Source organism: Pteropus alecto, unplaced genomic scaffold (assembly GCF_000325575.1).
Source record: "Pteropus alecto unplaced genomic scaffold, ASM32557v1 scaffold75, whole genome shotgun sequence".
In the NCBI taxonomy this organism is placed as follows: domain Eukaryota; kingdom Metazoa; phylum Chordata; class Mammalia; order Chiroptera; family Pteropodidae; genus Pteropus; species Pteropus alecto.
In genome coordinates, this window is record NW_006440638.1 from 32,004,896 (window position 1) to 32,028,974 (window position 24,079).

The 24,079-nt window shown below is 34.7% G+C and overlaps 1 protein-coding gene across 4 annotated transcripts in view; it reads right to left on the bottom strand.

The window, feature by feature from the left end:
• Positions 1-24,079, bottom strand: part of TMCC1 (transmembrane and coiled-coil domain family 1) — a 175,121-nt gene that overhangs the window by 44,731 nt on the left and 106,311 nt on the right. Inside the window, exon 1 of one of the 4 annotated variants that reach the window (XM_025050670.1) lies at positions 13,949-14,096. The exons of the other annotated variants lie outside the window; for them this stretch is intronic. Within the exon in view, the coding sequence (XP_024906438.1) occupies positions 13,949-13,975 (27 nt within the window). The 5' untranslated portion in view covers positions 13,976-14,096. Of the gene's footprint in view, positions 1-13,948; positions 14,097-24,079 lie in introns of those variants that run through there. 4 annotated transcript variants of the gene reach the window in all.

The window sequence follows — 24,079 nt, forward strand, 5'->3', positions numbered from 1 at the left end:
ATATATAAAGAGTTTTTGGTGGAACAGGTTGATTTAAATTTTATTTTCTAAGTGAGGTCACATCTTCGATGTTAAAAAAAAAACCACTCAAATTTCAAAAATATAAAGTAAATCATTAGACTATGCCCAAGCATAATCTATGTCTGGAAAATTACTACCTGGAAGTAATATATAGGTAATGTTATATAGTGTTTTAGAAAATGCTAGTCAGTAGAGTGACTATGTCAGAGCTATATAAGCCATCTCTTGAAAATCCTTACTTAATATCTATTTATAACTTCCAAATCCCAAGTGAACAACAGACAACACTGGGTGCTCTAAGGAATAAAAAATAAACACAATTTTCCACATCCCGGAATATATGAAAATTGATAAAATGAAGAAAAACTGGTATTCAATGGGCTATTTCAGGTCCATGTGAGAAGAACAGGATTGATCTTAATTTATTCTTTCCAAAGTATTACCAGCCATAGATGGCTTGGGGGTAGGGGTGGGGTGGGGGAGGGAACAGACAGATACAAAGCTATTACAGTTGAAAATAACCTGGCTTCATTATTCTTCTCTATTTAATTTTCCACTAAACTGCATAGAGCCCTAGTGGTTCCAAATATTCTTTAAGAATAGCTATATGACTTCAAATAGATACAACCAAGAAAGGGTAGAAAGTAAAGTGAAGACTGATACTATAGGTATTACCCAGCTTCTTATGGAAATGTAACTCCTTCCAAACTTCTTTGTTATAAAAACAAACATATGGCCAGTTTCTCATTCCTTTATTCTTTCTCTTTAGATACCATCATATTACAGTATTCTATTGTTTCATATCGTTAAGCTTAAGACAACAGCCCATATTTCATTAGCAAGATGGGGCTGGAAGGCTGCTAGTCTGCAGAGGAGATAGAATTGAGTCTTTGTTTTGCCACCCATCAGTCATGAGACTTATGTGCTTTAGGGAGCTTAAAATGAATCAAGGTTTAGTACCTAAGAAATTAGACTGGAGCGTGCAGAGTTGAGGTTGGAGGTGGAAAACTAGAGAGTGGGGATTGAGTGGGTTGATAAGTTCCTGGACATTTGATTTTATAATTTAAGAGTTTTCACAAAACATGATTCATTCTTTAAATACATGTAAGCCTTCTACCTTGATTTTACTTGTCAAAATCCAGTAATAGATGCCATCATGTTCACTGGCCTTATTTCCTTAGGCTCAATCTATTTAAAATACTTTAAAAATATATATAACATAATAAAATGACTTATTCTAAATTAGAAGACAGAGGAAACCCTGTTCTGAGGTTTTAGTATTCCATCAGAGTACACAGACTTGCCGTAGTATTTAAATGAGTAAATTAACATAGGAGATTACTAAACTCTTAACAGTGAAATAAGGACCTATGGCCACAGGTCAACTATCTGTGGTCCTAGTGAAACGACTTATAAAATAAGGTTCCCTAAAAGTGATATGAGACCAATTCATTACGATTATTTAAAAAAGTGGGGAGTATGGTGGACGCTACATTCACTTCTGGTTCTCCAGGACCAGGCAGACAGTAGGTTCAATAAATGTCTACTGAATAAATCAGTAAGAAATAAAAACATGAAATCATACATTTACGTCTATAGCTAGTTGTGGCTGTCTTCTGAATTGGAATATCCTTTTTTTTTTTTTGTATTCAATGTTTTACAGGGCTACCTGTGCTAGACAGTGTCTGTTTATGAATTAATATTAATCTTCTAAGGACTGAGTTAGTTTCTCAAATTCTATGACCACATAAAAAGTAGAGTTACAGCAAAAAAAATTCACAGAATTCCAAAGTCAAGTTGCAAAAGACTTTAAAGGATAGTCTACCCTATGATTAAGTAAATTAGAAATGTTTGAGGGGAAAAAAAATATTCACAATTTAAATTAGGAGACAAATATCTCACATAGAACTAAGAAGCAATAAATATGGAAGACCTCTATTTATAAGCCAATATTGAGAAATCACCATGGAACTGTCTCTCCTTTGTTCCTGACTGCAGCAGCCTATCAGGAAATAAATATTTCTTATCTTTGCACGAATATATTCTGACAAAATTATTTTTATGTTCTTATGACTTGATAAAAATTAATTTGAAAAACATTTTAAAGTTAAAACTGAGATGACAGAATTTGTAGACCATTAAGCTAGGGAGTTGGAAAGGGAAAGTCCTAATTAAAATTTCTTATAACTTAGTGCTTTATCTTGCACATTAAGGGTAGAAGTTTAATAAGACAAATTTGTCCACGATCAATTGATAACAAATGTTCTTTCAGTGTCTCTTTGTAAACAAAACTGATATGGGGACACTATTAGGCATTTCATTTATTCCTTTCAATTACCAGAAACTCTGTTTTCTCTCAGGCTGTTTTATGTTATGATTATATAACAATATTTTTGGTATAATATTAATAATGCTTCCTTTTAGAATTTTAATTAAAAAGATGATTAAGACATCCTAATTTTTAAAATGTATTGCAGTGTAAGAGCTTTGTCTAATATAGGTTAAGATCCCAATAAGCAGACTCTTTTTGATGTACTATCTAAATCACTTTGTTAAGAGTTAGAGATTTGCTAAAGAACCTAGCAAATGAAACAGCATTTAAATTTAGCTCCTCTGTTTGCTTTCTCTTTCACTGAAAATGGTGTTAAAAATAGTCGCCCTTGCATAGGAAGAAATGAACAAAGGTGACTACATCAAACTAGAAAGTTTTACACAGCAAAGGAAACCGATAAAACCAAAAGACGATCTACTAAATAGGAGAATATATTCACCAACGATATACTCTATCAGATAAGGAGTTAATATCCAAAATATATAAGGAACTCATACAACTTAATATCCCCCTCCCTCCAGCCAATCCAAATAATCCAATTAAAAAATGGGCAGATGACCTGAATAGACATTTCTCCAAAGAGGACATACAGATGGGCCAAAAGACATATGAAAAGATGCTTGATGTCACTAATCATCAGAGAAATGCAAATTAAAACCACCATGAGATATTATCTCACACCTATCAGAATGGCCATCATCAATAAATCAACAAACGACAAATGTTGGTGAGGATGTAGAGAAAAGGGAACCCTCATGCACTGTTGGGATTGTAAATTGGTGCAGCCACTATGGAAAACAGTATGGAAGTTCCTCAAAAAATTCAAAATAGAACTACTTTATGACCTATAAATTTCACTTCTGGTATTTATCCAAAGAAATCTAAAAACACTAATTCAAAAAGATATATGTATGTCTACATTCATTGCAGCATTATTTACAACAGCCAAGATATGGAAGCAACCTAAGTATTCATCAATAGACAACATAGACACCATGGAATATTACTTAGCCATAAAAAACAATGAAATCTTACCATTTGCAACAACATGAAAGGACCGAGAGGGTATTATGCTAAGTGAAAACAAGTCAAACAGAGAAAGATAAATACCATATGATTTCACTCATGTGGAATCTAAAAAACAAAATAAATGAACAAACAAAACAAACGGATTCAAAGATACAGCGAATAAACTAATGGTTGCTGAAGGGAGATGAATGGGGGCTGGGTGAAAAAGATAAAGGGATTAAGTAGTACAAATTGGCAGTTAAAAAACAGTCATGGGGATATAAAATATAGCATAGGGAATATAGTCAATACTAACTATGTATGGTGCCGGGGGGTACTAGACATATTGGGGGGATCATTTTGTAACTTATATAAATGTCTAACCACTATGCTGCACACTTCAAACTAATACAATATTGACTGTCAACTGTAATTGAAAAATAAAATAATAGTTGCCATTTCCATAAATAACATAAATGTGGTACTGCTGAAACACAATGTGATGACTTCTGCTTTTCAATTGTATGGATCAAAAATTAATTTTTTTTTTTCTAGCTGCTTGACATCTTCAACTCTGAAAAAGCATGGCAATGTCTTTAGCCAAGGAATTAACGAAGAGATTGAACAGAAGAGAAGGTATTTTGCAACAAATCATCAGAGACCTTGTTCCAGGCTGATACTTATCTGAGTTAGTACTCTTCTCATTCATTCATTCATTCACTTGGTTATGAATAATCGGTTATAATTCCCACCCCCAGATACAATGAAAAACTGTTAAATGCACTGCTGAAATCTAGGTACCATATATCTTCAGAGTACTTCTCATCTACTAGTATATTAACCCTAATAAAAAAGGAAATGAGTTTAGCCATAGATAACTTAAATTGAGAAAATCTGTTTAATACTTCAGTAATTAGGACTTCTTTTACAAAGTATTTATTTATGTACTCTTAACACCACTAATCTTTAAAGATAACAATTTAATGCTGAGAAAATGTGTCTATTTTCCAAAGAATTAACAGTACCTAGAAAATACCTTTCTATACTTAATTTTAACATTAATAAAAAACTGAACTTAAGCACTAGTTTTATCTTGACAGTGTTTTAGAAACTTTAGATCATCAAGTAAAGTAAATGTCAAAAGTACTCATACACCATAGAGATTAATCTCATGTAAATTAAGATACTGCTACTCTCACTTATGGCAGATTTTTTTTTTTTTGCAAAATAATATGTATATTAAAGATTCACATATAGGATATTATATTTAGTAATATCACATTGGATTTAAAAATGGCTAAAGGAATTTGAGAATGAATGCTTTAGAAAGTAAATAATCACCTAACCACCCCAAAAAACAAAAAAACAATCTGAGATGTTCAAAATTAAAATTATACTTGTTGTAGAGTGAGAGAAAGAGAAAAGTTAGCCTATTAATAGCTGTGGACTAGCTCTGACCAAAGACTGCTTACATTCCTGTGTATCTGTTGGAGTTTAGGATTAATTTCCAAGTGGCTATTTCCTCTATTATCTAAAAGAGAGAACAGACAGGTGCCATAGAACCCCAGCAGCCTCTGCTTTTTATTTACACATGAAGTTTCCGATCTGCTGCCTAGAGCTAATCTACCAGAGTGGACACTTCTGCCTTGGGGACTTTGATGTCTGATGGGCTAATCCCAGAACTAGCCCCATTTTACCTTCTCCCACCCTCTTTGTCTATAGCTAATATAAATTCTTTCAGAAAGGCTTACATCTTTCTCGCCCCTGATTTATAAAAATGCTTGCAAAACTCCAGGACAATGGACATGTCTTTCCTACCCAGCCACGCTGCTCTAGTGGTTTAGACTCCAGGCCTCAAGCTCGGTCCTTTTTTTTTTTTTTTTTTTGTTAGCAATGGCCTAATAAATCCTTTGTTTTAAAAAGACTTTCAGTTGTGTAAGTTAAAAATTTTTTGTTTAACATATCCTACTCAGAGTTATAAGAGTCTAAACGCAGATTTTCCTACACACTAGCAGTTCCAGTTTAAGTAAGGTAAAATCCTTCATTTACCTTCTTGAGGTAGTTTGTAACTGACTTATAATTAGTTAAGAAATTGCTTTTCAAAACTATTAACTGACTAGAAACAGAGAGTATATGCAACATTTGAGACCCAAATCTCTGTCCATTTCTGAGAGCCTTAGGAAAATATATTTTATTTTATTTATTTTTATTATTATTTTTTTAAAATATAGACTTTATTTTTAGAGCAGTTTTAGGTTTGCAGCAAAACTGAGCAGAAAGTAGAGCTCCTATTACTCCCTGTCTCACCACATGCAGTCTCTGCCACTATCAGCATCCCCACCAGACTGGTGCATTTGTTATCACTGATTAATCAACACTGACACATCATTATTAGCAAAGTCCAATGGTTATATTAGCATTTACTCTACAGTTTTGACAAATGTATGAAGACATGTATCTGCTTTTATAATATCTATTGTACTGAGTAGAGTCACTGCTCTAAAAATCCTCTGTGCTCCATCCATTCATGTAGAAAAAGATGGGGAACTTGGCGGGAATGCAGAGAAGAGCCATAGGCTGGTAATAGGTAGCACATAATAGGTTCTTAATAAACATATGTTGGATGAACGAGCCGGACTTAAACTAAAGAGTAAGGAATTTGAGTGTGATAAAGAAGTTCCCTACTGAGATTGTTACGAGCCTCTGAAATTGATCGCAAAATCTGATTACCTCTGGAGAAAATCAAGTCTCTGAAGATGGACCCAAGTCAACACATATTTCTTGGGTGCTAGAAGTGGATGGTATTCAGAAGTGAATAACAGTTCCTTACATTTTATCCAATCTAGGAGAACAGCAAATGTATAGTTAGCCATGAGAATAGAGAGAGGCAGCGTTCAGAAGTGAATAAATACTTGAGTACGCATAGCAGTGATTCTTCATGCTGTATGAGACTTTCCAAGAGAGAAAGGCACATGTTCTGTTCCAAACCTTTTAAATCAGACTATCAAAGGGTGAGTCTGGAATCTGCTTTAAAAAAAATGTTTTTCAATTATACCTGACATTCAATATTATATTAGTTTTAGATATACAGCATAGTGGTTAGACATGTATATATCTTATGAAGTGATCCCCTTGGAAAATGTATTTTATTTTTAAAAACCAATCTATACATGTCTGTACATGTATATTCATGTACATGATATTCACCTGAGCCTCTTAAAATTTAAAGATCTTGAGAAGTGATCTTGTGAAACAGCCTTATTTTGTAGATGAGAAACATAAGAAAGCTCTGGCATGCTAACTGAAACCCCCAAGTTCTATCTAGTTGTGGTAGGGCTGGGATGATAAACTAGGTCTCTTGAGTCTCGGTCTCTCGAGCCTCAGTCTCTTGCTAATATTCTTTTTAGAGCCAACTGGGGCCCTAGTGGCAATAAAATCTATAGCCCTTGCCTCCAAGGTGAAAATGTTCACTCTGATAAGTCGAAACCACAAACATCTGGTCAGTGAGAACCAATGATATTTTTGCTTTCTCTAATCCTACTTTCATGCACCAAATGAAGTAATTAAATGAGTGTAGTTCTTTAGATCTTGCTCATCATTTGAGGTATAAACAGCTGCTCCCTGGATGTTCTACATTTGGCCTTCCTCTCTATTTCTCCTTATCCAACTCCAAAACTCAGAGGTAATCTGGCATATAATTAATTCAGTAGAGAATAACACTGAGTCAAATGATGCAAGCAATTTATCAAAGCTTGTACTGAGGTAAACATAAGATAAACAGGCAAAAATTGGATTGTTTCATAAAATAACTTCTATTTAATAAAATATGTATGATAAATGTAAATGCAATGATGTACAATGTAAAAGCAACATTAGTTTAAGAAAAAGTATATAATAAAAATTCCATCTTCCTCTGCTTCTGTCTTAAATTTTGTGACGTGGTTGGCAGATCTGTTCTTCAAAATGAAAATGGAGCTCTTAGAAATTAAAAGAATTATCTGAAGATGTGGAATTATGGTAAACTTCCTCTATACTACTCACTCTCCCATTTCATTCTCACATCCATGTAGTCTTTAATTTTTAAAAGATTTGTTTTTATATTAACAGCTTCCTACTGTTGCCCATTCTGTTCTTAATAGCTCTTTTGTGAGAATCATCTGAGTATTAGATCTTTCATTCTGAACGACTCATCTCCAGTGACAGTCATTAACAGAATAAATGAAAAGCCTTTATCTCTAGGAAACCTAAAAATATTCCTGTGAATCCACCTGATAACCATAAAACAGGATAATACGGGATCCAGTTCCTCAACAAGGAAGAAGGTTGCACCATATTTTGGGGGAGAGGGGAATGTCAAAGATATTTAATGCTGAACTTCAATTGGGCATCAAAATGAATTCTTCCCATTTTTAAAATAATAAATAATGCTATAATACACTTATATACATATCTTGGTGAACTTCTGTGAATACACTGATAATGTAAATTCCTTGCAGTATATTAGAGAGTGTATGTTTTACACTTTGATAGAGATTACCAAATTGTTCTCCAGAAATCACAGCAATTTACACTACTACAAACAGTGCAGACAAATGATGGTGCCAGCTCTAGGCATCAAATCTTTGTACTTTAATTTGTCTGAGAAGCGAAAATAAGATCTCATTTTAATTGTCAATTGCATTCCTTTAATAATGGGTAAACTTGATCATTGTTTGAGAAGTAATATGGCCAAACATATTTCTTTTTCTGTGAGCTAATTTGGACCTCCATAACAATGTCTTCCCTGAACTTACAGTCGTGCATAATTAAAATTTTTCAAATTAGACAACATGCATGAGGAACCACTGGGGGGAAAAAATGTCAGTTTGAATTAGGCTTCTATTCTCCCCAGAAGTGATTCTTTATAAACTTTTCCTCCCACATTTCCACTGAACATAATATACTTTCTTTCACCGAAATATCAACCTAAACAGTTTATATACTCTGCTTATCCTCGGATCTCAAACAACAACTATACTTTTCATTAAAAGCAAGTGAGAATTAAAGGACATATTCTAATCATATTTCCTGGACTTATACATCTCAAATTTTCCTATATTGTCTGAAAAATAATTCTAAATTGTTTCCCAAACTATTTTAAAATGAAAAAAAGGCACCTCAATACATCTAAGAGAGGACTCCCTGTACTTCGGGTACTAAAGATGTACATGCAGTTCACACACGCACATCCCCTTCCCCATCTCCCTCCTTATATATGGGGGTTAAGACTATAAACATGAAGATGACAATTACAGTGAGAAAGGAGTATTTCTGAGGTTGTCTTTTCTGCTTTTTTGACCTCTTTAGACTATATTTTGATGATAAAACGTTTTCCTTTCTACTTCTAACTCTGCCTTTATTCTACCTGATAACTCTCTCCTCTCCTCACTCCCTCTTCAATATTCCCCCACCTTGTTAGTTTTTTAATTGGCATCAAATTATTTATATTCCTCATTTACCAGCTGAATGCAATTTCCCTTCTCTGAACTTCTGTTTAATTTTTGTTATATATTACCTTCCTATTTTATTTTTGGAAGTTTTTATATTTTCTAATATAAATCACAAGTACTTAAGCCAGAGATTGTGTCCTAAACATCCTTGAACTTTTTACAATACCCACCACAGTACTTACAATTCAGTGGCCTGTCACTGCTTCATTCTTACATTATATGAGTCCATATTTGTAAAGTGCTTTGAATAGTGCCTGCATATATAAATGCCACTTAAGTTGATTAAATAAAATAAACAAAAGAAATTGGATCAATTTTTCCTCTCCACTGATTTTTTCCTCTCCTCTTCCTAGCAGTATGATGTTTCCCATCACCCACCTTAAAGAAACTTCTTTGACTTCATTTCTTCCACCAGTCACTGCCCCACTTCTCCGCTCTGTAGTGAAGTAAAACTAACAAAAGTGGTCTAAAACTTACTGTCTCTAAATTTATTTTCCCATTCTAAAACCTACTCAACTGGCTTTTATCTTATTCTTGCTCTTTCTCATAGAAGCAGACTTTACATGTCATCTAATGACAAATCCATTCTTCTAGCTATTCAAGCTAAAATCCTTAGTCATTGGTTTCTCTTATACTTTACATCCAATCTGCCAGAAAATCTTGTTCCCTCTATATTCAAAATACATCCAAAATCTAACCACTTCTCATTATCTGCACTTCTATTACTTTAGTCTGAGCCATGATCATATCTTGTCTGGATTACTACGGTGGCCTCCTCACTGGTCTCCCTTGCCACCATATAATCTATTCTCAATTCCACAGCCAGAATGATCTTTTAAAAACCTAAGTCAAATCATGTCACCCCTCTGCTTAAATGAAGTCTCTTCATACTAAAAAAACCAAAAACCAAAAAACAACAACAACACAGAAAGAAGAAAGAGAAGAGGAGAGGAGAGCAGAGGAAAAGAAAAGAAAAAAGAAAAGAGCCAGTATTTAAAAATGGCCTTTAAGGGCATACCTCATCTGGCCCTCTGAGTGGTTAAGAGCTACAAATTCACTGAATTTAGTATGTTCTTTCTTTTCTAATATGACTTTCTTATTCCTCCCATCAAGAAATGGAACCTACTTTTCTATTCCTTGAAACTGGGTTTGGTCAAGTGAAACATTACCAAATGTCACAAAAGCAGAGACTTGAAAAGTGTGCATTGGGGCTTGCTCTCTCTCACTATACTTAGACCTCCAGAAAGTTTTGCATCTCAGTTAATGACAACTTCATCCTTACAGCTGTTCAGGCTAAAATCTTTGTACCACACAAGGAAAGAACCTCAGCTAATAGCCAGTACCAACTGCCAGACATGCAAGGAAGGCCATCTTAGACAATCCAGCCCCACCTGAGTCACCTAAGAACTACGGTGTACCCCACAGGCAAGACCAGCACAAAAACCACCAACTGAGCCCAGCCCAAATAGCTGACTCACAGAATTGAGAGCAAACAAAATAGTTGTTTTAAGTCACTAAATTTTGGGGTGCTTTGTTATACAGCAAAAGATAAATGAGGTACTCAATTACATTTTTGACACCCCAATTCCTACCACTCTTCTCTCTCTTATCCTTTATCATAGTCATACCAACCTTTTCCTTATTCCTTGTATACATCAGGAACAATCTGTTCTTGCTGTACCCTCTACTGGGAATGCTCATTCCTCAGACAGTTGTATGGCTAACCTGCTCACCTCTTACAAGCCTTTCCTTAAATGTCTCTTTTTAAATGAGGCTTATCCCATTAAAAATGGCAGTCTACCCCCAGGACTTTCAATCTCCCTTACTCAGTTTTGCCATTTTTATAGCCCATCCCCAACATATTCCAGTTTAATTATAGGATTATATTTGTTGCTGTCTTCTTCAACCAGAACATGAGCTGCATGAGGACAGAGGATGTGTCTGTATTGTTCACTGATATATCCCAAGCCCATCTTAAATTCTAAACTCTCATAGACTCAATAACTGTTTGTTCAGTGAACAAAGGATTGGTTTACACCACCTTCCACTCCAGACAGAATATACTGGAACTGTAATTTAACCATTTTTGGTATTAATTAAAATAATCTCTGACAAATGTTTTAAGCTTTAAGTCAGAGTTCTTGACCTTTTTTCCCCTCTAGTAGTCTTAAGGGATACAACATATTCACATGAGTCAACTAATTTTAAAGAGGACATGAAGGTATTTTGAGTACTGGGAGCAGGGAAATGCTAAAACTTGAAATAGTCTCCTTCTGGTGCAGTGTTGTATATTTCTCATCAAATCACTATGCTATTTCTTTTGAATAGAACTCAATTAAAAAAGAAATCCTACGATAACAAAATAATGTAGACAGACCTTTGCATTGTTCTCATGGGATTTAATCTTTATATAGCATGCTGAGCACTATAGAATGATGAGATTTAGGTCAAGCAGTAGTTTGAAGGTTTAGATGTAAGGGAAGTTTTATTTTTTTCTTTTGAAAGTTCACTGTTTAATATAGTGACGGTCCAATGTAAATAACACTTGTTTAAAAGGAACAGCATCTATATATGACCAAGTGATTACACATGTTCTAAATTGCCACTGTAAATTCTAGGCATTTGTACAGAAAACTCAGGCAATGTCAACATTGCAAAGGAATTGTCTGTATTACATATATGTCTTTTAGCATAAACATACAGATGTGTAGTGTTACAAGGTTATTAAGAAAGGAAAAAAAGAATTATTAATCTTTAGAACAGGTCAACATGTGGGGATATTATAATTTTATATAGTTAAAAATATAAATATGTTCAACATTTATAAAATGGGTTCTATAATGTCCCAATTTTCTAAAACTCTCCATTTATTTCCAAGAATCAGATACATTTTCCCCTCTTGAGTATTCCTTCAAAATGTTTATTTTCTAGTTTAGAATGAACTCTTCACAAAGTACAGCAGTTTGATATATCCAGATAATCATATTATGAATTCCAGATGCTGGAGCAAGTACTTCATTTCTGAACATTTTAATTATTATTTCAATGAGAATATTTTAGTTGATCAGAGTTGATGAATAGTACTGAGAGAGATACGTGGGTAGGGAAGCAGGGAATCAGTTTAATTTACAATCATTTATTTACTCAGGTACTAAGTATATATTTTTAGCAAACTTCCTCTTCTCATGAATTAATGCTATCAATGGAGAAAATAAAAGCAACTCAAGAATACTTAAAGTATGGTTTACATTTCTCTCTTCCCTTGAGACTGTCAATAATGGAGACAAAGGAGTTAACTTCTGTTTTACCACTGGGTCTCCACTCCCTGTCCTTTTAGGGCTCTCTTAAGAATTCTTTTCTTCTGACCACCCCATTCAACCTAGGCTAGTATTCTTAATAGAACAAATAGATAAGTAAACTGACCTTTTATAGCCTCAGAATAAGAAGAGCTATGCCAGGGTTTAAAAATCCATGATACAGAACAAACAACAGAAAAAAAAAAAAGGGTATAGATCAGAGGCATGAATCTGTTAACAAAGTTGGCATTTAAATTATCAACTGTAAAGTATAAGAAATTTAATATTAAATTTCAGAGTGAAAAATATGTTTGGATCTTAAATCCAATGCCTCAACGATAAACAATATTAATGTACATTAACTTTAGAATTAGGTGAAACTATAAAGAATCTGCTTTGCAGCATTATTTACAATAGCCAAGATACGGAGGCTGGGTGTCCATCAATGAACGAATTAATAAAAAAGAGGTGGTACATATATACAATGGAATATTACTCAGCCATAAAAAAGGAAGAAAATCTTGGATGTGTAACAACATGGATGGACCTAGAGGGTATTGTGCTGAGTGGAGTAAGTCAAACAGAGAAAGACAAATGCCATATGATTTCACTTACATGTGGAATCTAAAGAACAAAATAAACAAAACAGAAACAAACTCACGGATACAGAAAACATTTTGATGGCTACCAGATGGGAGAAGGGGTTGGGAGAGTAGGTGAAAAAGAGGAAGAGATTAATACAAATTGGCAGTTAAAAAATGGTTATGGAGATGTAAAGTGCAGCATAGGGATTAGTCAATAACATTGTAATAACCATATATGATTTCAGATGAGTACTAGATTTATCAGCGATCATTTCATAAGTTATATAAATATCTAATCACTATGTTATACACCTAAAACTAATATAATATTGTAATCCAACTATAATTAAAAATTTAAAAATTATTAAAAAAAGAATCTGGTTTGCTTTAGCATTTATCTCTTAGAAAATAGCTATGTATCATTTATAAAACCAACTCAAAAGAGCATGGTAAAAATCAAGCTTTAGGCCATTTTCTACTTAAGAATATGGATGGAATGTGAAAATGGTGGTTGCGTTGCATAAAACCAGATCATCCTCTATCCAGCTTATCTCAGGGACCTGTTCTGCTGATATAGCGACAAGAACTTATTAGCACTGAGATACACACATACTGCTTTAGAATTCAGAAAATTGCCAAGTCTTTGGGAAAAATAAACTGAAACAAGTAGCTGACTAGTAAGAAACTTTTTTTAATGCGAGAAATATTTCAAATGGCTCTATTCCAAATTCTTATTTGTTATGCATGCCTGGCATCTTCAAATTTAACCTAAGCTTTTCCTAAGCTGCCAAAGCAAACCAAATTCTTGCTCATTGAAGAAAACACGTATTTTCTAATAACTATTTAGCCTCAGAAAGTGAGGATGACATTGACTCTGCACTGAAGCAGCCTACCATACAGGAAAGTCGGGACACTCCAGTATAATCTGAGCATGTCCATATAGCCAAAGAGCACTCTGTACATTCTGCCCAAATAGCTATGGGTAAAATGAACAACTAGGAAACAAGTAACAGCCTTCTTGAGTACTGCAACCTCACGAGTCAGTCCAAAAATAGCAAATGCCCGTGGCAGAGATCTGTTGCTGAAAAATGCTAAGTTTCAGCAGCTCAAAACATTTTCTATGTCCGTCTGTTCAACCAATCCCCACTTAAAGCTGCAGAATTATAGAATTAAGGAAAAGATTTAAAAAAGACAGATACACACACATATACAACATACGGTTTCTGAGGAGAGTGAGGGTTCCATGCCTGTGAGGGAGAAGGAGGAGGAATGTGCCGAATAACCCTCTGGTTTCTCCCAGATTTGAACATGCTGTACTGTGGCATGAGGTCAGCAGAGACTGACTCCAGCCCTGTGAGGCTGAATTCTACCCTGACAAAGCAGTATCACTGTAATATGAAGCAGGAAGATCCAGGGCATGTTGGCTGCTGTACAGAGTGGCTGTTCTAGAAAGTAATGGCAATTCCAAAACAAGAGATCTCTCCTGTCACATGAGATAATCTTTAGCCCAGTTAAGCAATAAGCACCAAAAATACTTTGAATCCCAAACATAGGCAGCTCAAAATGTTAAAAGGTAGGAAAGAACTTTTCTCCTTGAACCCATTTTGTGTCTGGACGAAATAAATAAGAAATAAGAAATTTAAAAAACTACTGGTTAATTTGATTTCTATCACAAATAATATACTGATTCTAATCTGAGACAAAACACAGTCTGTTGGACTCTGTGACCTACCTAAAGAACCCCAAACTTTCTCTGTGACTTTACAATGGAACAGGGAGAATATTCTGGAAAAATACTTTTGGTATACTTTTGGTATATCAGAACTGAAGATATGGTAAATAACCTCATTTCTCACAGGTACCCAAAAGGCAAAGGTTGCTGCAAACCTAATGTACAGTTTTGTTTCTTTACTCGTCTCCGAGAATGTATATAAAGTGTACTGTTAGAAATTATTCCCTGAAATAAGGGAAACACTAAAAAAGGTCTTACATAGGAAAAGGAGCCAGAATATAGAATTTCTGTCAAGAGAAAACGCAGGCAATATAGATAGCCCTTGACATTTATGGTCTCCCTTACATTATGGAAGTTCTACTCTAAACCAAAAGTGATCCAATCTTTTAACAAATAAACTTTAGCTAGGAAACAGAAGTAAATACAGGACGTGGAAATGAAACAAAGCCTGCATGACAGAACCAAAAGGAAGGTAAATTTTTTAGAAGTTCTTCATTAGTTCAGTATTAGCACAGACTGAATAAAGCTAAAATTTTAAATAAATTGAAAATTTATCCTGTCATACTGTTTTAAAAGAAAAAGTCTGTCAAAGCTTTCTGTTACTTATATGAAAAAGTCCAAACACTCATATATGTTACAGAAAGAACGTGATGATAAGGTCCTTGCCCACTGTTTTCACTTTCCACCTCCCCTGTGTTCCAGTCATTGAATAGTCATTACTGCCATTTTACATAGAGATATGGAATAACAGAGAGGTTAGTACCTTGCCCACAGTAATATGGCTAAGTGGCAGGGCTGAGATTTAAAGTCACACCACACAGTCTGACTCCATACTCTCACCTATTATGGTGTTTCATTTATGATAAGAGCTCTATCTTTAAGGAACCAGTGGAGACAGAACAGGAGCACCTACAGTGATAATCAGAAAAAGTGAGTTTACCACTATGCGTTGGAGAGAAGCTTTAAAGTCAGAGGTAGAGCTTGAGCTAAGTTGTTCATTCAAATATCTGAGGCACTATTCTGGGCTCTGGAGATACATCAGAGAACAGATTATGCCTATATTCTAGCTGGGGAAGACACTCCCCAAAACAAATAAATATATATTCATTGTTGATAAATGAAAAATAAAGCAGAATAAAGGAAACAGAGGATGATGAGACCTCTTTGATAAAATAATAACATCTTACCAGACATCTGAATAAAACCATGTGCATATCTGGGGAAGGGTGTTCCAGGGAGAGATATCAAGTTCAAGGGCCCTGAAATATGAATAAATTTGGTGTACACAAGGAACACCAAGGAAGCTGAATGAATGGGGAGAATGACATAAAATAAGGACGGAGAGATGTGGTGGTGGGAAGCAGGGTTAGCCTTCCACAGGACATTGTAGGCTACTATAAGGAAGTCACTGGAAGTCGAGCAGAGTAGGAATAGGATCTGATTTATGTTTTGACAGGATCACTCTGAGTAAAGAATAGGCAACGCTGGAGTCAGGGAAAAGGTAGATGTATGAAGAGCACTTAGAAGGCTATCACAATAGTCCATGTAAGACAGCTGAAGTGCCTAGCACAAGTTATGCGACATATATTGAGAAAGAAAAAAGAAAAACAAAAAAGAGAAAGAGTTTTCACTTACTAGATGCATTAGCTTTAATTTTATAAATATTAGTTCACTAATATTAGATTTTAAAAGGAGATATACATAATTTGATTTGCAGATTTCCATACTTCTGATAAGGTTTTTTGGGATCTATATTTGTACCCAAACACCTAATAGATGATCTTACAATTTCTAATACAATCTTCTCATTCTTTAAGAATCTTAAATATATTATCTAGTATCTTAGATTTTTAAATCTAAGAAATAAAAATATTACCAAATAGAAAAGGAAAATAGAGTAGTTTCAAAACAGATAGTTTTTAAATACTGTACATGCAGTTTCCCATTTTAAATGTTTTTCTTTAAGTCATTTTATCAGGACCACTGAAAGAATAATTTACTTTGGACATGAATTTTTATGTTCATATACAGACTATCAAAAGAAATTTTGATTCCTGTTTTAAGATATACAGGGAATGATACCCAGAGAGGTCATTATTATCAATCAAAAAGGAATAACTGTATTATACTTGAGTTCTGAACTTCTTTCTTATAATTTTAACACAAAACCAACAAGACGAATTTGTGAGAGAAGTAAAACATTACTTTGGTGTATGGGTTTTAGTCCACTGCCAAAGCTAGGAGACATGAAGCAATGTTATTTTCTTCTATGAACCAGAATAGGAACAGAAGGAGGCATCTGATACATTTTATAAATTTGTATAGGCAGATACAGTACTATACTGCTATTGACTTTAGGCCGAAAGTGAACAGGCATTAGCAGGGGATAAAAAGAGTTAGACAGGCATACTTCATCAATGGAGGAAACAAAGGAATGAAACTTTTACACTCCTAAATTATTCTTCTTTTCAACTCTAAGATAAAATTTTCTATGTGGAGGGACCCTGTATTAATTTACTCAATGAGTGTTGTTAAGTGCTAGACAGTGTTTTGGGGATTCTTTTCAGTTTTGTCCATTTTTCTTCCAGTATTCTGAAGTTCTGTTAAATATTTAATAATATATTTTAACAATTTTAGGACTGTTATGTTTTACTGGTGAACTGATTTTTTAAAAATTCTTATGTATTATCTTTATTCTTGGAACTTTTCTTTGCTCTAAAGTCTTGTCTATTTTGTCTGATATTAAAATATAGCCACTCAAGCCCTGATTTTTAGCATCCACATTTTTTATTTTAAAAATTGAAATTAGTGTTATTTCAAGGACATAACTAATATGTGGTAAAAAAAAAAAAAAAAAAAAAATTTGTCCAGAAGCTCAGAATAGTATAAACTAGAGTAAAAGATACCCCTTCCACCCATTCTATCTCATTCCTCCAACCACTGTTCACAATCACTTGGGATGCTCCCAGGTTTTTTTTTTTTTCCTGGCTTTATTGAAATATAATAGATAAGTAGTTGCTCATATTTACATTGTACAATTCAATAAGTTTTTTTCAATTATAGTTGGCATGCAATATTAGTTGTACAGCATAGTGATTAGAGATCTAGATAACTCACAAAGTGATCACCCCATTAAATATAGTACTTCTCTTTCCCCTTACATATTTCATTAATTATTTCTTATGCTGCACTTTATATTTTCATGTCTCATTTTTAACTATCCACTTGTACTTCTCAATCCCTTTGCCCTTCTTTGCCATCCCCAACACTCCTCCCATCTATAGCCCTCAAAATATTCTGTATCTATGAGTTTATTTGTTTTCATTGTTGTTGTTGTTGATTTTGTTCTTTAGATTCCACATGTATGTGAAATCATGCGACATATCGGACTTATTTCATTGAGCACAATACCCTCTAGGTCCATCAAGGCAGTATCTTTTTCCATCCCCTTCCTTTTAGTCTGTGTGTCTTTTAATCTGAAGTGTGAGTCTCTTGTAGGCAGCATGTGTAAAGGTCTTGTTTTCTTATCCATTCAGCCACTCCATTTTTGGTTGAAGTACTTAATTCTTTTCCATTTAAGGTACTTATTGATAGGAATGTAGCTGTTACCACTCTCTATTCATGTTTTTGATACATGTCTTTTCTTCTTAAAGAAGTCCCTTCAACATTTCCTGTAATTTTGGCTTGGTGATAAATTCCTTTAGTTTAATTTTGTCTGAGAAGCTCTTTATCTGTCTTTCATTCTCAATGATAACTTTGCTGGGTAAAGTATTCTTGGTAGATCCTGGGTTTTCATCACTTTGAAAATTCTATGCCAAGCCCTTCTGTCCTGCAACAGTTTCTTTCGAGAAGTCAGCTGCCAGTCTATAGGTGCTCCCTGTAGGGTAACTAACTGCTTTTCTCCTGCTGCTTTTATCTCTTTGTATTTAACTTTTGGCATTTTAATTATGATGTGTCTTGGTGTGGGCCTCTCTGAGTTCCTCTTTCTTGGGAATCTCTGAGCTTCCTGGAGTTGTATATCTATTTCCTTCACCAGGTTAGGGAAGTTTTCCATCATTATTTTTTCAAACAGCTCTTCAACTTGTTTTCCTTCTGGTATCCCTATGAAATGGATACTTTTACTTTTCAATTATGTCCTATAGGTTCCTTAAATTATTATTATAGTCTTGGCTTTTTTGCTGCCTTTCTGATTGAGTGTCCTCGGCTTCCCCATCCTCTATATTGGTGGTTTGAGCCTCTTCTTTATCCATTCTGTTTATACCCTCTAATAAACTCTTTATCTCAGATAATGTGTTCTTCATTTCTGACTGGTTCCCTTTTATAATTTCCATTTTTATGTTTATCTCTTTGCTAAAGTTCTCACTGAATTCATCTACACTTCCCATAAGTTCACTGAGCATCTTTATAACCAGTGTTTTGAACTCTCCATCTGTTAGATTGCTTGATTCCATTATTTCTGCATCTCCGTTCTGTTCTCATATGGTTTCTGCTTCTTTGTCTTCCCATTTTGGCTGCCTTTCTGTGTCTGTTTCTATGTACTAAGTAAAGCTCCTAAGTCTTCCGGTCTTATTAGCACAGCTTTGTGTAGTAGGTAGGTGTCCAGTGGCACAGTCCTGAGAGGGAGTCAGCTATAGGCCAAGTTTAGTCCCAGGTTATATCCCTCCTGGGCCACCTGTTAATATTTGGCAAGCAGTCCACATATACTGTGCCTATAGTTGCCTCAAGAAACCACATCAGAAACCAGGGTTAGCTGCCACCAGTGTGGGTCTTGGAGCTTGTCCTGCAAGTTGCACAGGACTCATCAAGGACACACCTGGATGTGTCTTAGGTGAGGCCCAAGTTAAGGGAGGTGGAGTTTCACGGAATTCTCTAGGCGGAGGGATCTGTTATCCAGTTTGATGACGTCTCAGCTATGGCAGTGCTGAGTCCACACACTGAGAAGGGGGAGGGCTCAACAGGAGGAACAATGGATACCACCGGCACTTCTGCCTGGGAGACAGCCTCGCCTCCAGCCCTCACTCTGACAACTCAGTGTCCCCCTGTAAGTCCCTTGTGCCATTCTTCTAGATCCCAGGTGACTTTCTTTGCTGTTTGCTCTGTGTTTCTGTCATAACTTTGAGTTGGTCACAAGATGAATGAAAAGCCTCTATCATCTACACCATTTTTTCCTGTCTCTCCATTCTAGCCTTTTGATTTGGTTTCATGGTATTCTTTTTCCATCATTTTTCTTGTAATTTACTTATATCATTTGCATTTGAAGTGAATCTTTTTAATAAACAGGAGATAAACAGATTGTGCTTTAAAAATCCATTCTGATAATCTGTCATTTAACTGGAATATTTATATCATTTACATTTAATACAAATTACTGATATGTTTGGATTCAGATCTTCCTTTAAGTGGTTGCTCTAGGGATCACAATATACATGTGTAACTTTCACAGATGACTCAGAATCCATATTTTACCACTTAAAGTGGAAGGTACAAACCTTATCACCATTATGGGTTCTTTAACCCTCCCTTCTTATGTATTATATCTATATACATTGAAAATTCTATCATACAATGTTGAATTCAAGAGAAGTATAAATAATATTTACTCAGATATTAACTATTTCTGTTTCTCTTCCTTCATTCCTGATGCTCCAAGTTTATTTCTGTCCTAAGAACATCCTTCAGAAACTTATAGAGTACAGCCTACTGGCCACAAATTATTTCCTTCATCTGATAATGTCTTAATTTTATCCTCACCCATGAAAAATATTTTTGCTGGATATACAACCTAAGTTGATGTCCTGTACCCACTCCCCAGCACTTTAAAAATATAATTCCACTTCCTTCTGTCCTCCAAGATTTCTGAGAAATCTGCAATCATTTGAATGGTTATTCCTCTGTAAACACTGCACCATTTTTCCTTGTTTTCAAAATTTGTCTTTAGTTTTGGTGTTATCATTTTAGCTACGATGTGTCTGGGTATGGGTTTCTTTCTCTTTATTGTCTACAGTTTCCTGAGCTTCTTGAATCTTTAGGCTTAAGTCATTGCCAGATTTGGCAAGTTTCCAGGCATTATTTCTTCAAATCAATTTTCTGTACCACTTCTTTACCTCTCCTTCTGGAACTCTGATGACATAAATGTTAAACCTTTGTCATTGTTCCACAAGCCCCTAAGTTTCTCTTCAATTTTTTTTCAATCTTTGTTTCTCCCAGACTGGATCATTTCTACTTATCTTCATGTTCATTGACTCTTTTCTCTGTCATTTTCTGCTACTGATCCCATCCAGTGAACTATGTTTCAGTTATTGCATTTTTCAATTCTAAAATTCCAATTTGGTTATCTTTTATTTCTTTGTTGAGTCTGTTCAAGAGTGTTTGCTCTTATTTACTAGACCATTTTTATAACAGCTGCTTTAGGTTTTTGGTCATATGATACTTATGCCTGTGTTGTCTTGGCATTGGTATCTTTTGAATGAGTTTTTCCGTATGTGTTAATTTTTCTGTTTTGTTTTGTTTTGCTTTTCAAAGGTCAATTAATGTTTTATTGTATCCTGGACATTTTGAACACTGTTATGAGATTGTAGGTCATCTTAAAATCCTATGGAGAATTTTTCTTTTAGCAGGCAATCGACCCAGTTTTCTTCAGGACATAATTTCTGACCAGCCTTCTGTGGACTGTGGTTCCTGAAATTATGTTAAGTATTCAAAGTCTTTGCAGTGTTATTTGGATCTGTCTCACATGTACACCACCCTGTTGCCAGTCTGGTACCTGGGCAGTGCTCTAAACTATACTTCATTTCTAGAGTACATATATACTTGGGGTCAGCTTCATGCATGCATATCACATGGGTAAGCATAGGAGTTCATAATAAAACTTAAAGAGTTTATTTCCCATGGTCCTCTCTCTCATAATCTCCCCAGTATTTTCTAATTCTCTAGGGTTTCCCCTTTCCTGTCATTGAGCCAGAAAGCTAGGGGCTTCATTTACTTCATTGCCACACAATTTCCATGACAATGCCTATGTCTGGGGCCAAGCAACTGAAAGAAAGGGAAAAAAAAGCAGTTGGGTTCATTCTACCTTTTTGGGACAGCTCCACTGACCAGAGAGAATAGTGCTCTGCCCTCAGAGCTTTAGACTCCTGCCAAACCCTAATCTGCTGCCACCACAGAAACGCTTAAGGTTCATGGCAAAAAGAGAACAAAGAAAAGAGAAAGAAAAATAAAAATAAGGAGATTTCTGAACTTTCTCTGAGCATTAGAATATCCCTTTCTTATTCCTTGCACTAGACCTGATGGATTCTGGAATTCTATCTACATTGATGCCCACACTTTTAGATTTTAGGCTATGTTGAATCGAGGCTTGGGAATATCAGAGAGGGCAAAATGATAAATTCAAACCTAGTTCTATAGTACTTCAAAATCTGCTCTTTTCCTAATTCACCTGTTACAATTTACCTTTCACAATCTTCACATAGCTGCTCTATGCCACGTTTTATAGCTGCATTCAATGGAAGAGACCAAGTGAAATGTGCTTGCTTCATCTAACCCAAAACCAGAGTCTTAAGCCATTAACTTTTGAGATGGTGTGTTACACAGCAATAGATAACTGGAATATAATCGAACTCAGCAAGCAACTGTTTAAGTGCAATGCACTTGAAATAACACATTCTTTACACCCTTTTTCTAGAAAAGTCACCAGATAATTATAAAGTAGCTGCTACCAATTCAATAGTGAAATATTCTCTGCTTTCTTACCTTGGCTCCTAAGAAAAAGATGTGCTTCATTATTGGAGTAATCAAAAGAATAGCAATAAAATTATGGAAGCTTATTACTCAGTAGAAGTAGGTTTCCTGTGCTGTCAGATGGAATTTATCAAAAGAGTTTCTGACATCTCATTCTTTCATATCCTGACTGATTACCGGTCAGAAGATTTAAGAGAATCATGGGTGGAAACTAGAATAACAGGGTTAAATTTTGGAAGCAAAAATGCCCTATGGGAAATATTTTTCCTCAGAGTTATTCTTGTATAGAATTCCTAAGTTTTTTTTCCTGCTATTGAAAATAAAGTATTTCACCAGCAAGCAGCATTTCATTAAGAAAAGCCTACTAAACTGTTTGTTTAGTAAAAAATCATCAAACACTGATTTTTTATATTCTTTGCTGAACATAAGCAAATCACTGTGAAGAAATTAGCTGTGTAGATACCATTTCACACCCACAGACAGGCAAAAATTTCAAGTGTCTGTAAAGATGTGGGGCAATGAAAACTTTCAGACATGTTGATGGGAGTTTAAATTGGTACATCACTCTGGAAGCAATTTGGCAATGTCTGGAAGAAAAATATACCGTACAATCCAGTAATTCTATTCCCAGGTATACATACTAGAGAAACTCTTATACATCTGTACAAGGAGACATGTTCAAGAATATTCACTGAAGCACTGTTTATGAAACAATAAAATATTAGAAATACCTTCTATATTCATTAACAGAAGAATCAATTTAAATTGTGGTATATTCATACAATAAGATACTATCTAAAAATTAAAACAAATCAGAACTACATGTTATCAATGTGAAATTTCAAAAGCAAGATATTGAATGAAATCACACACAGTGAATCATTTACATAAAATTTAAAACCATGTAAAGTAGTACGATATATTATTTATGGATACATGCATATGTAATACAAGTATATAAGTTTGAAAAAGTCTGGTAATGGTCCTTGTGTGTTTCTCTTTATTTTTGTTTGTCTGAAATATTTTATAACACAAAATTCAAAAAAAAAATTATGAGAACATAAATACCACTTACAATGTAAACATTCAAATGTTAAAATGAAAGAACAATAGTTTGATGATGCATTAGCTAAACAGACACACATACACAACAAAAAAACTGTTTAAGAAGGAGAACCAGAGATTATGAAACATGGGAGAATGAATGTGAGCATGTGTGAGAAAGCTGATGAGCAGGCTGGCTTCTGTTATATTCTAAGTAAGGACCTCATGAGTAAACAGAGCTGTAGTTGTTTATGAGCCTTCAGCTTCCCCCAACTTCATTTGCTACAATACAGTAGAGCAGGTTATTTGGCACATGTAGTCTGCTCAACAGTGGGAACTATCTACCATATGAAGGTGCTTGTGGAATCTCTGGGAAGGATAAGACTAGACTCAGCAGTCCAGTCTTGCTCTAGTCTGTAGATCTCAAGTGGTGTATATGGCCAGAGCATAAATGAGAGTTTAACTCATTCTATACTTTCTTCTGCTAGGTCTTAGTGGGGAAGGGAGTACGGAATCTGTCTTCTAAGCTTATAAATGACCCAAAAATCTGAGGGTGACCTGAATTGAGGCTGTGGATCTCTTACAAGGAAGTGTGAGCAGAATTGTACTTACTTCTTTCTCAAGAGTTTTTAATTATCACATTTGACTCCTCAGTTCTAACGCTATACATTTCAAAAGGCACATCTCTGCTCAGGTGCTACATTCATTAGGAATATTGAGGCTTGGAATGGATCTCTATATTATTATACAATTCTGTTGTAATACCAATTACTTATTAAAAATCTACCTTACTTCCAAAAAAGAGCTTGTAAAATTTATGTATATTTTATAAACTC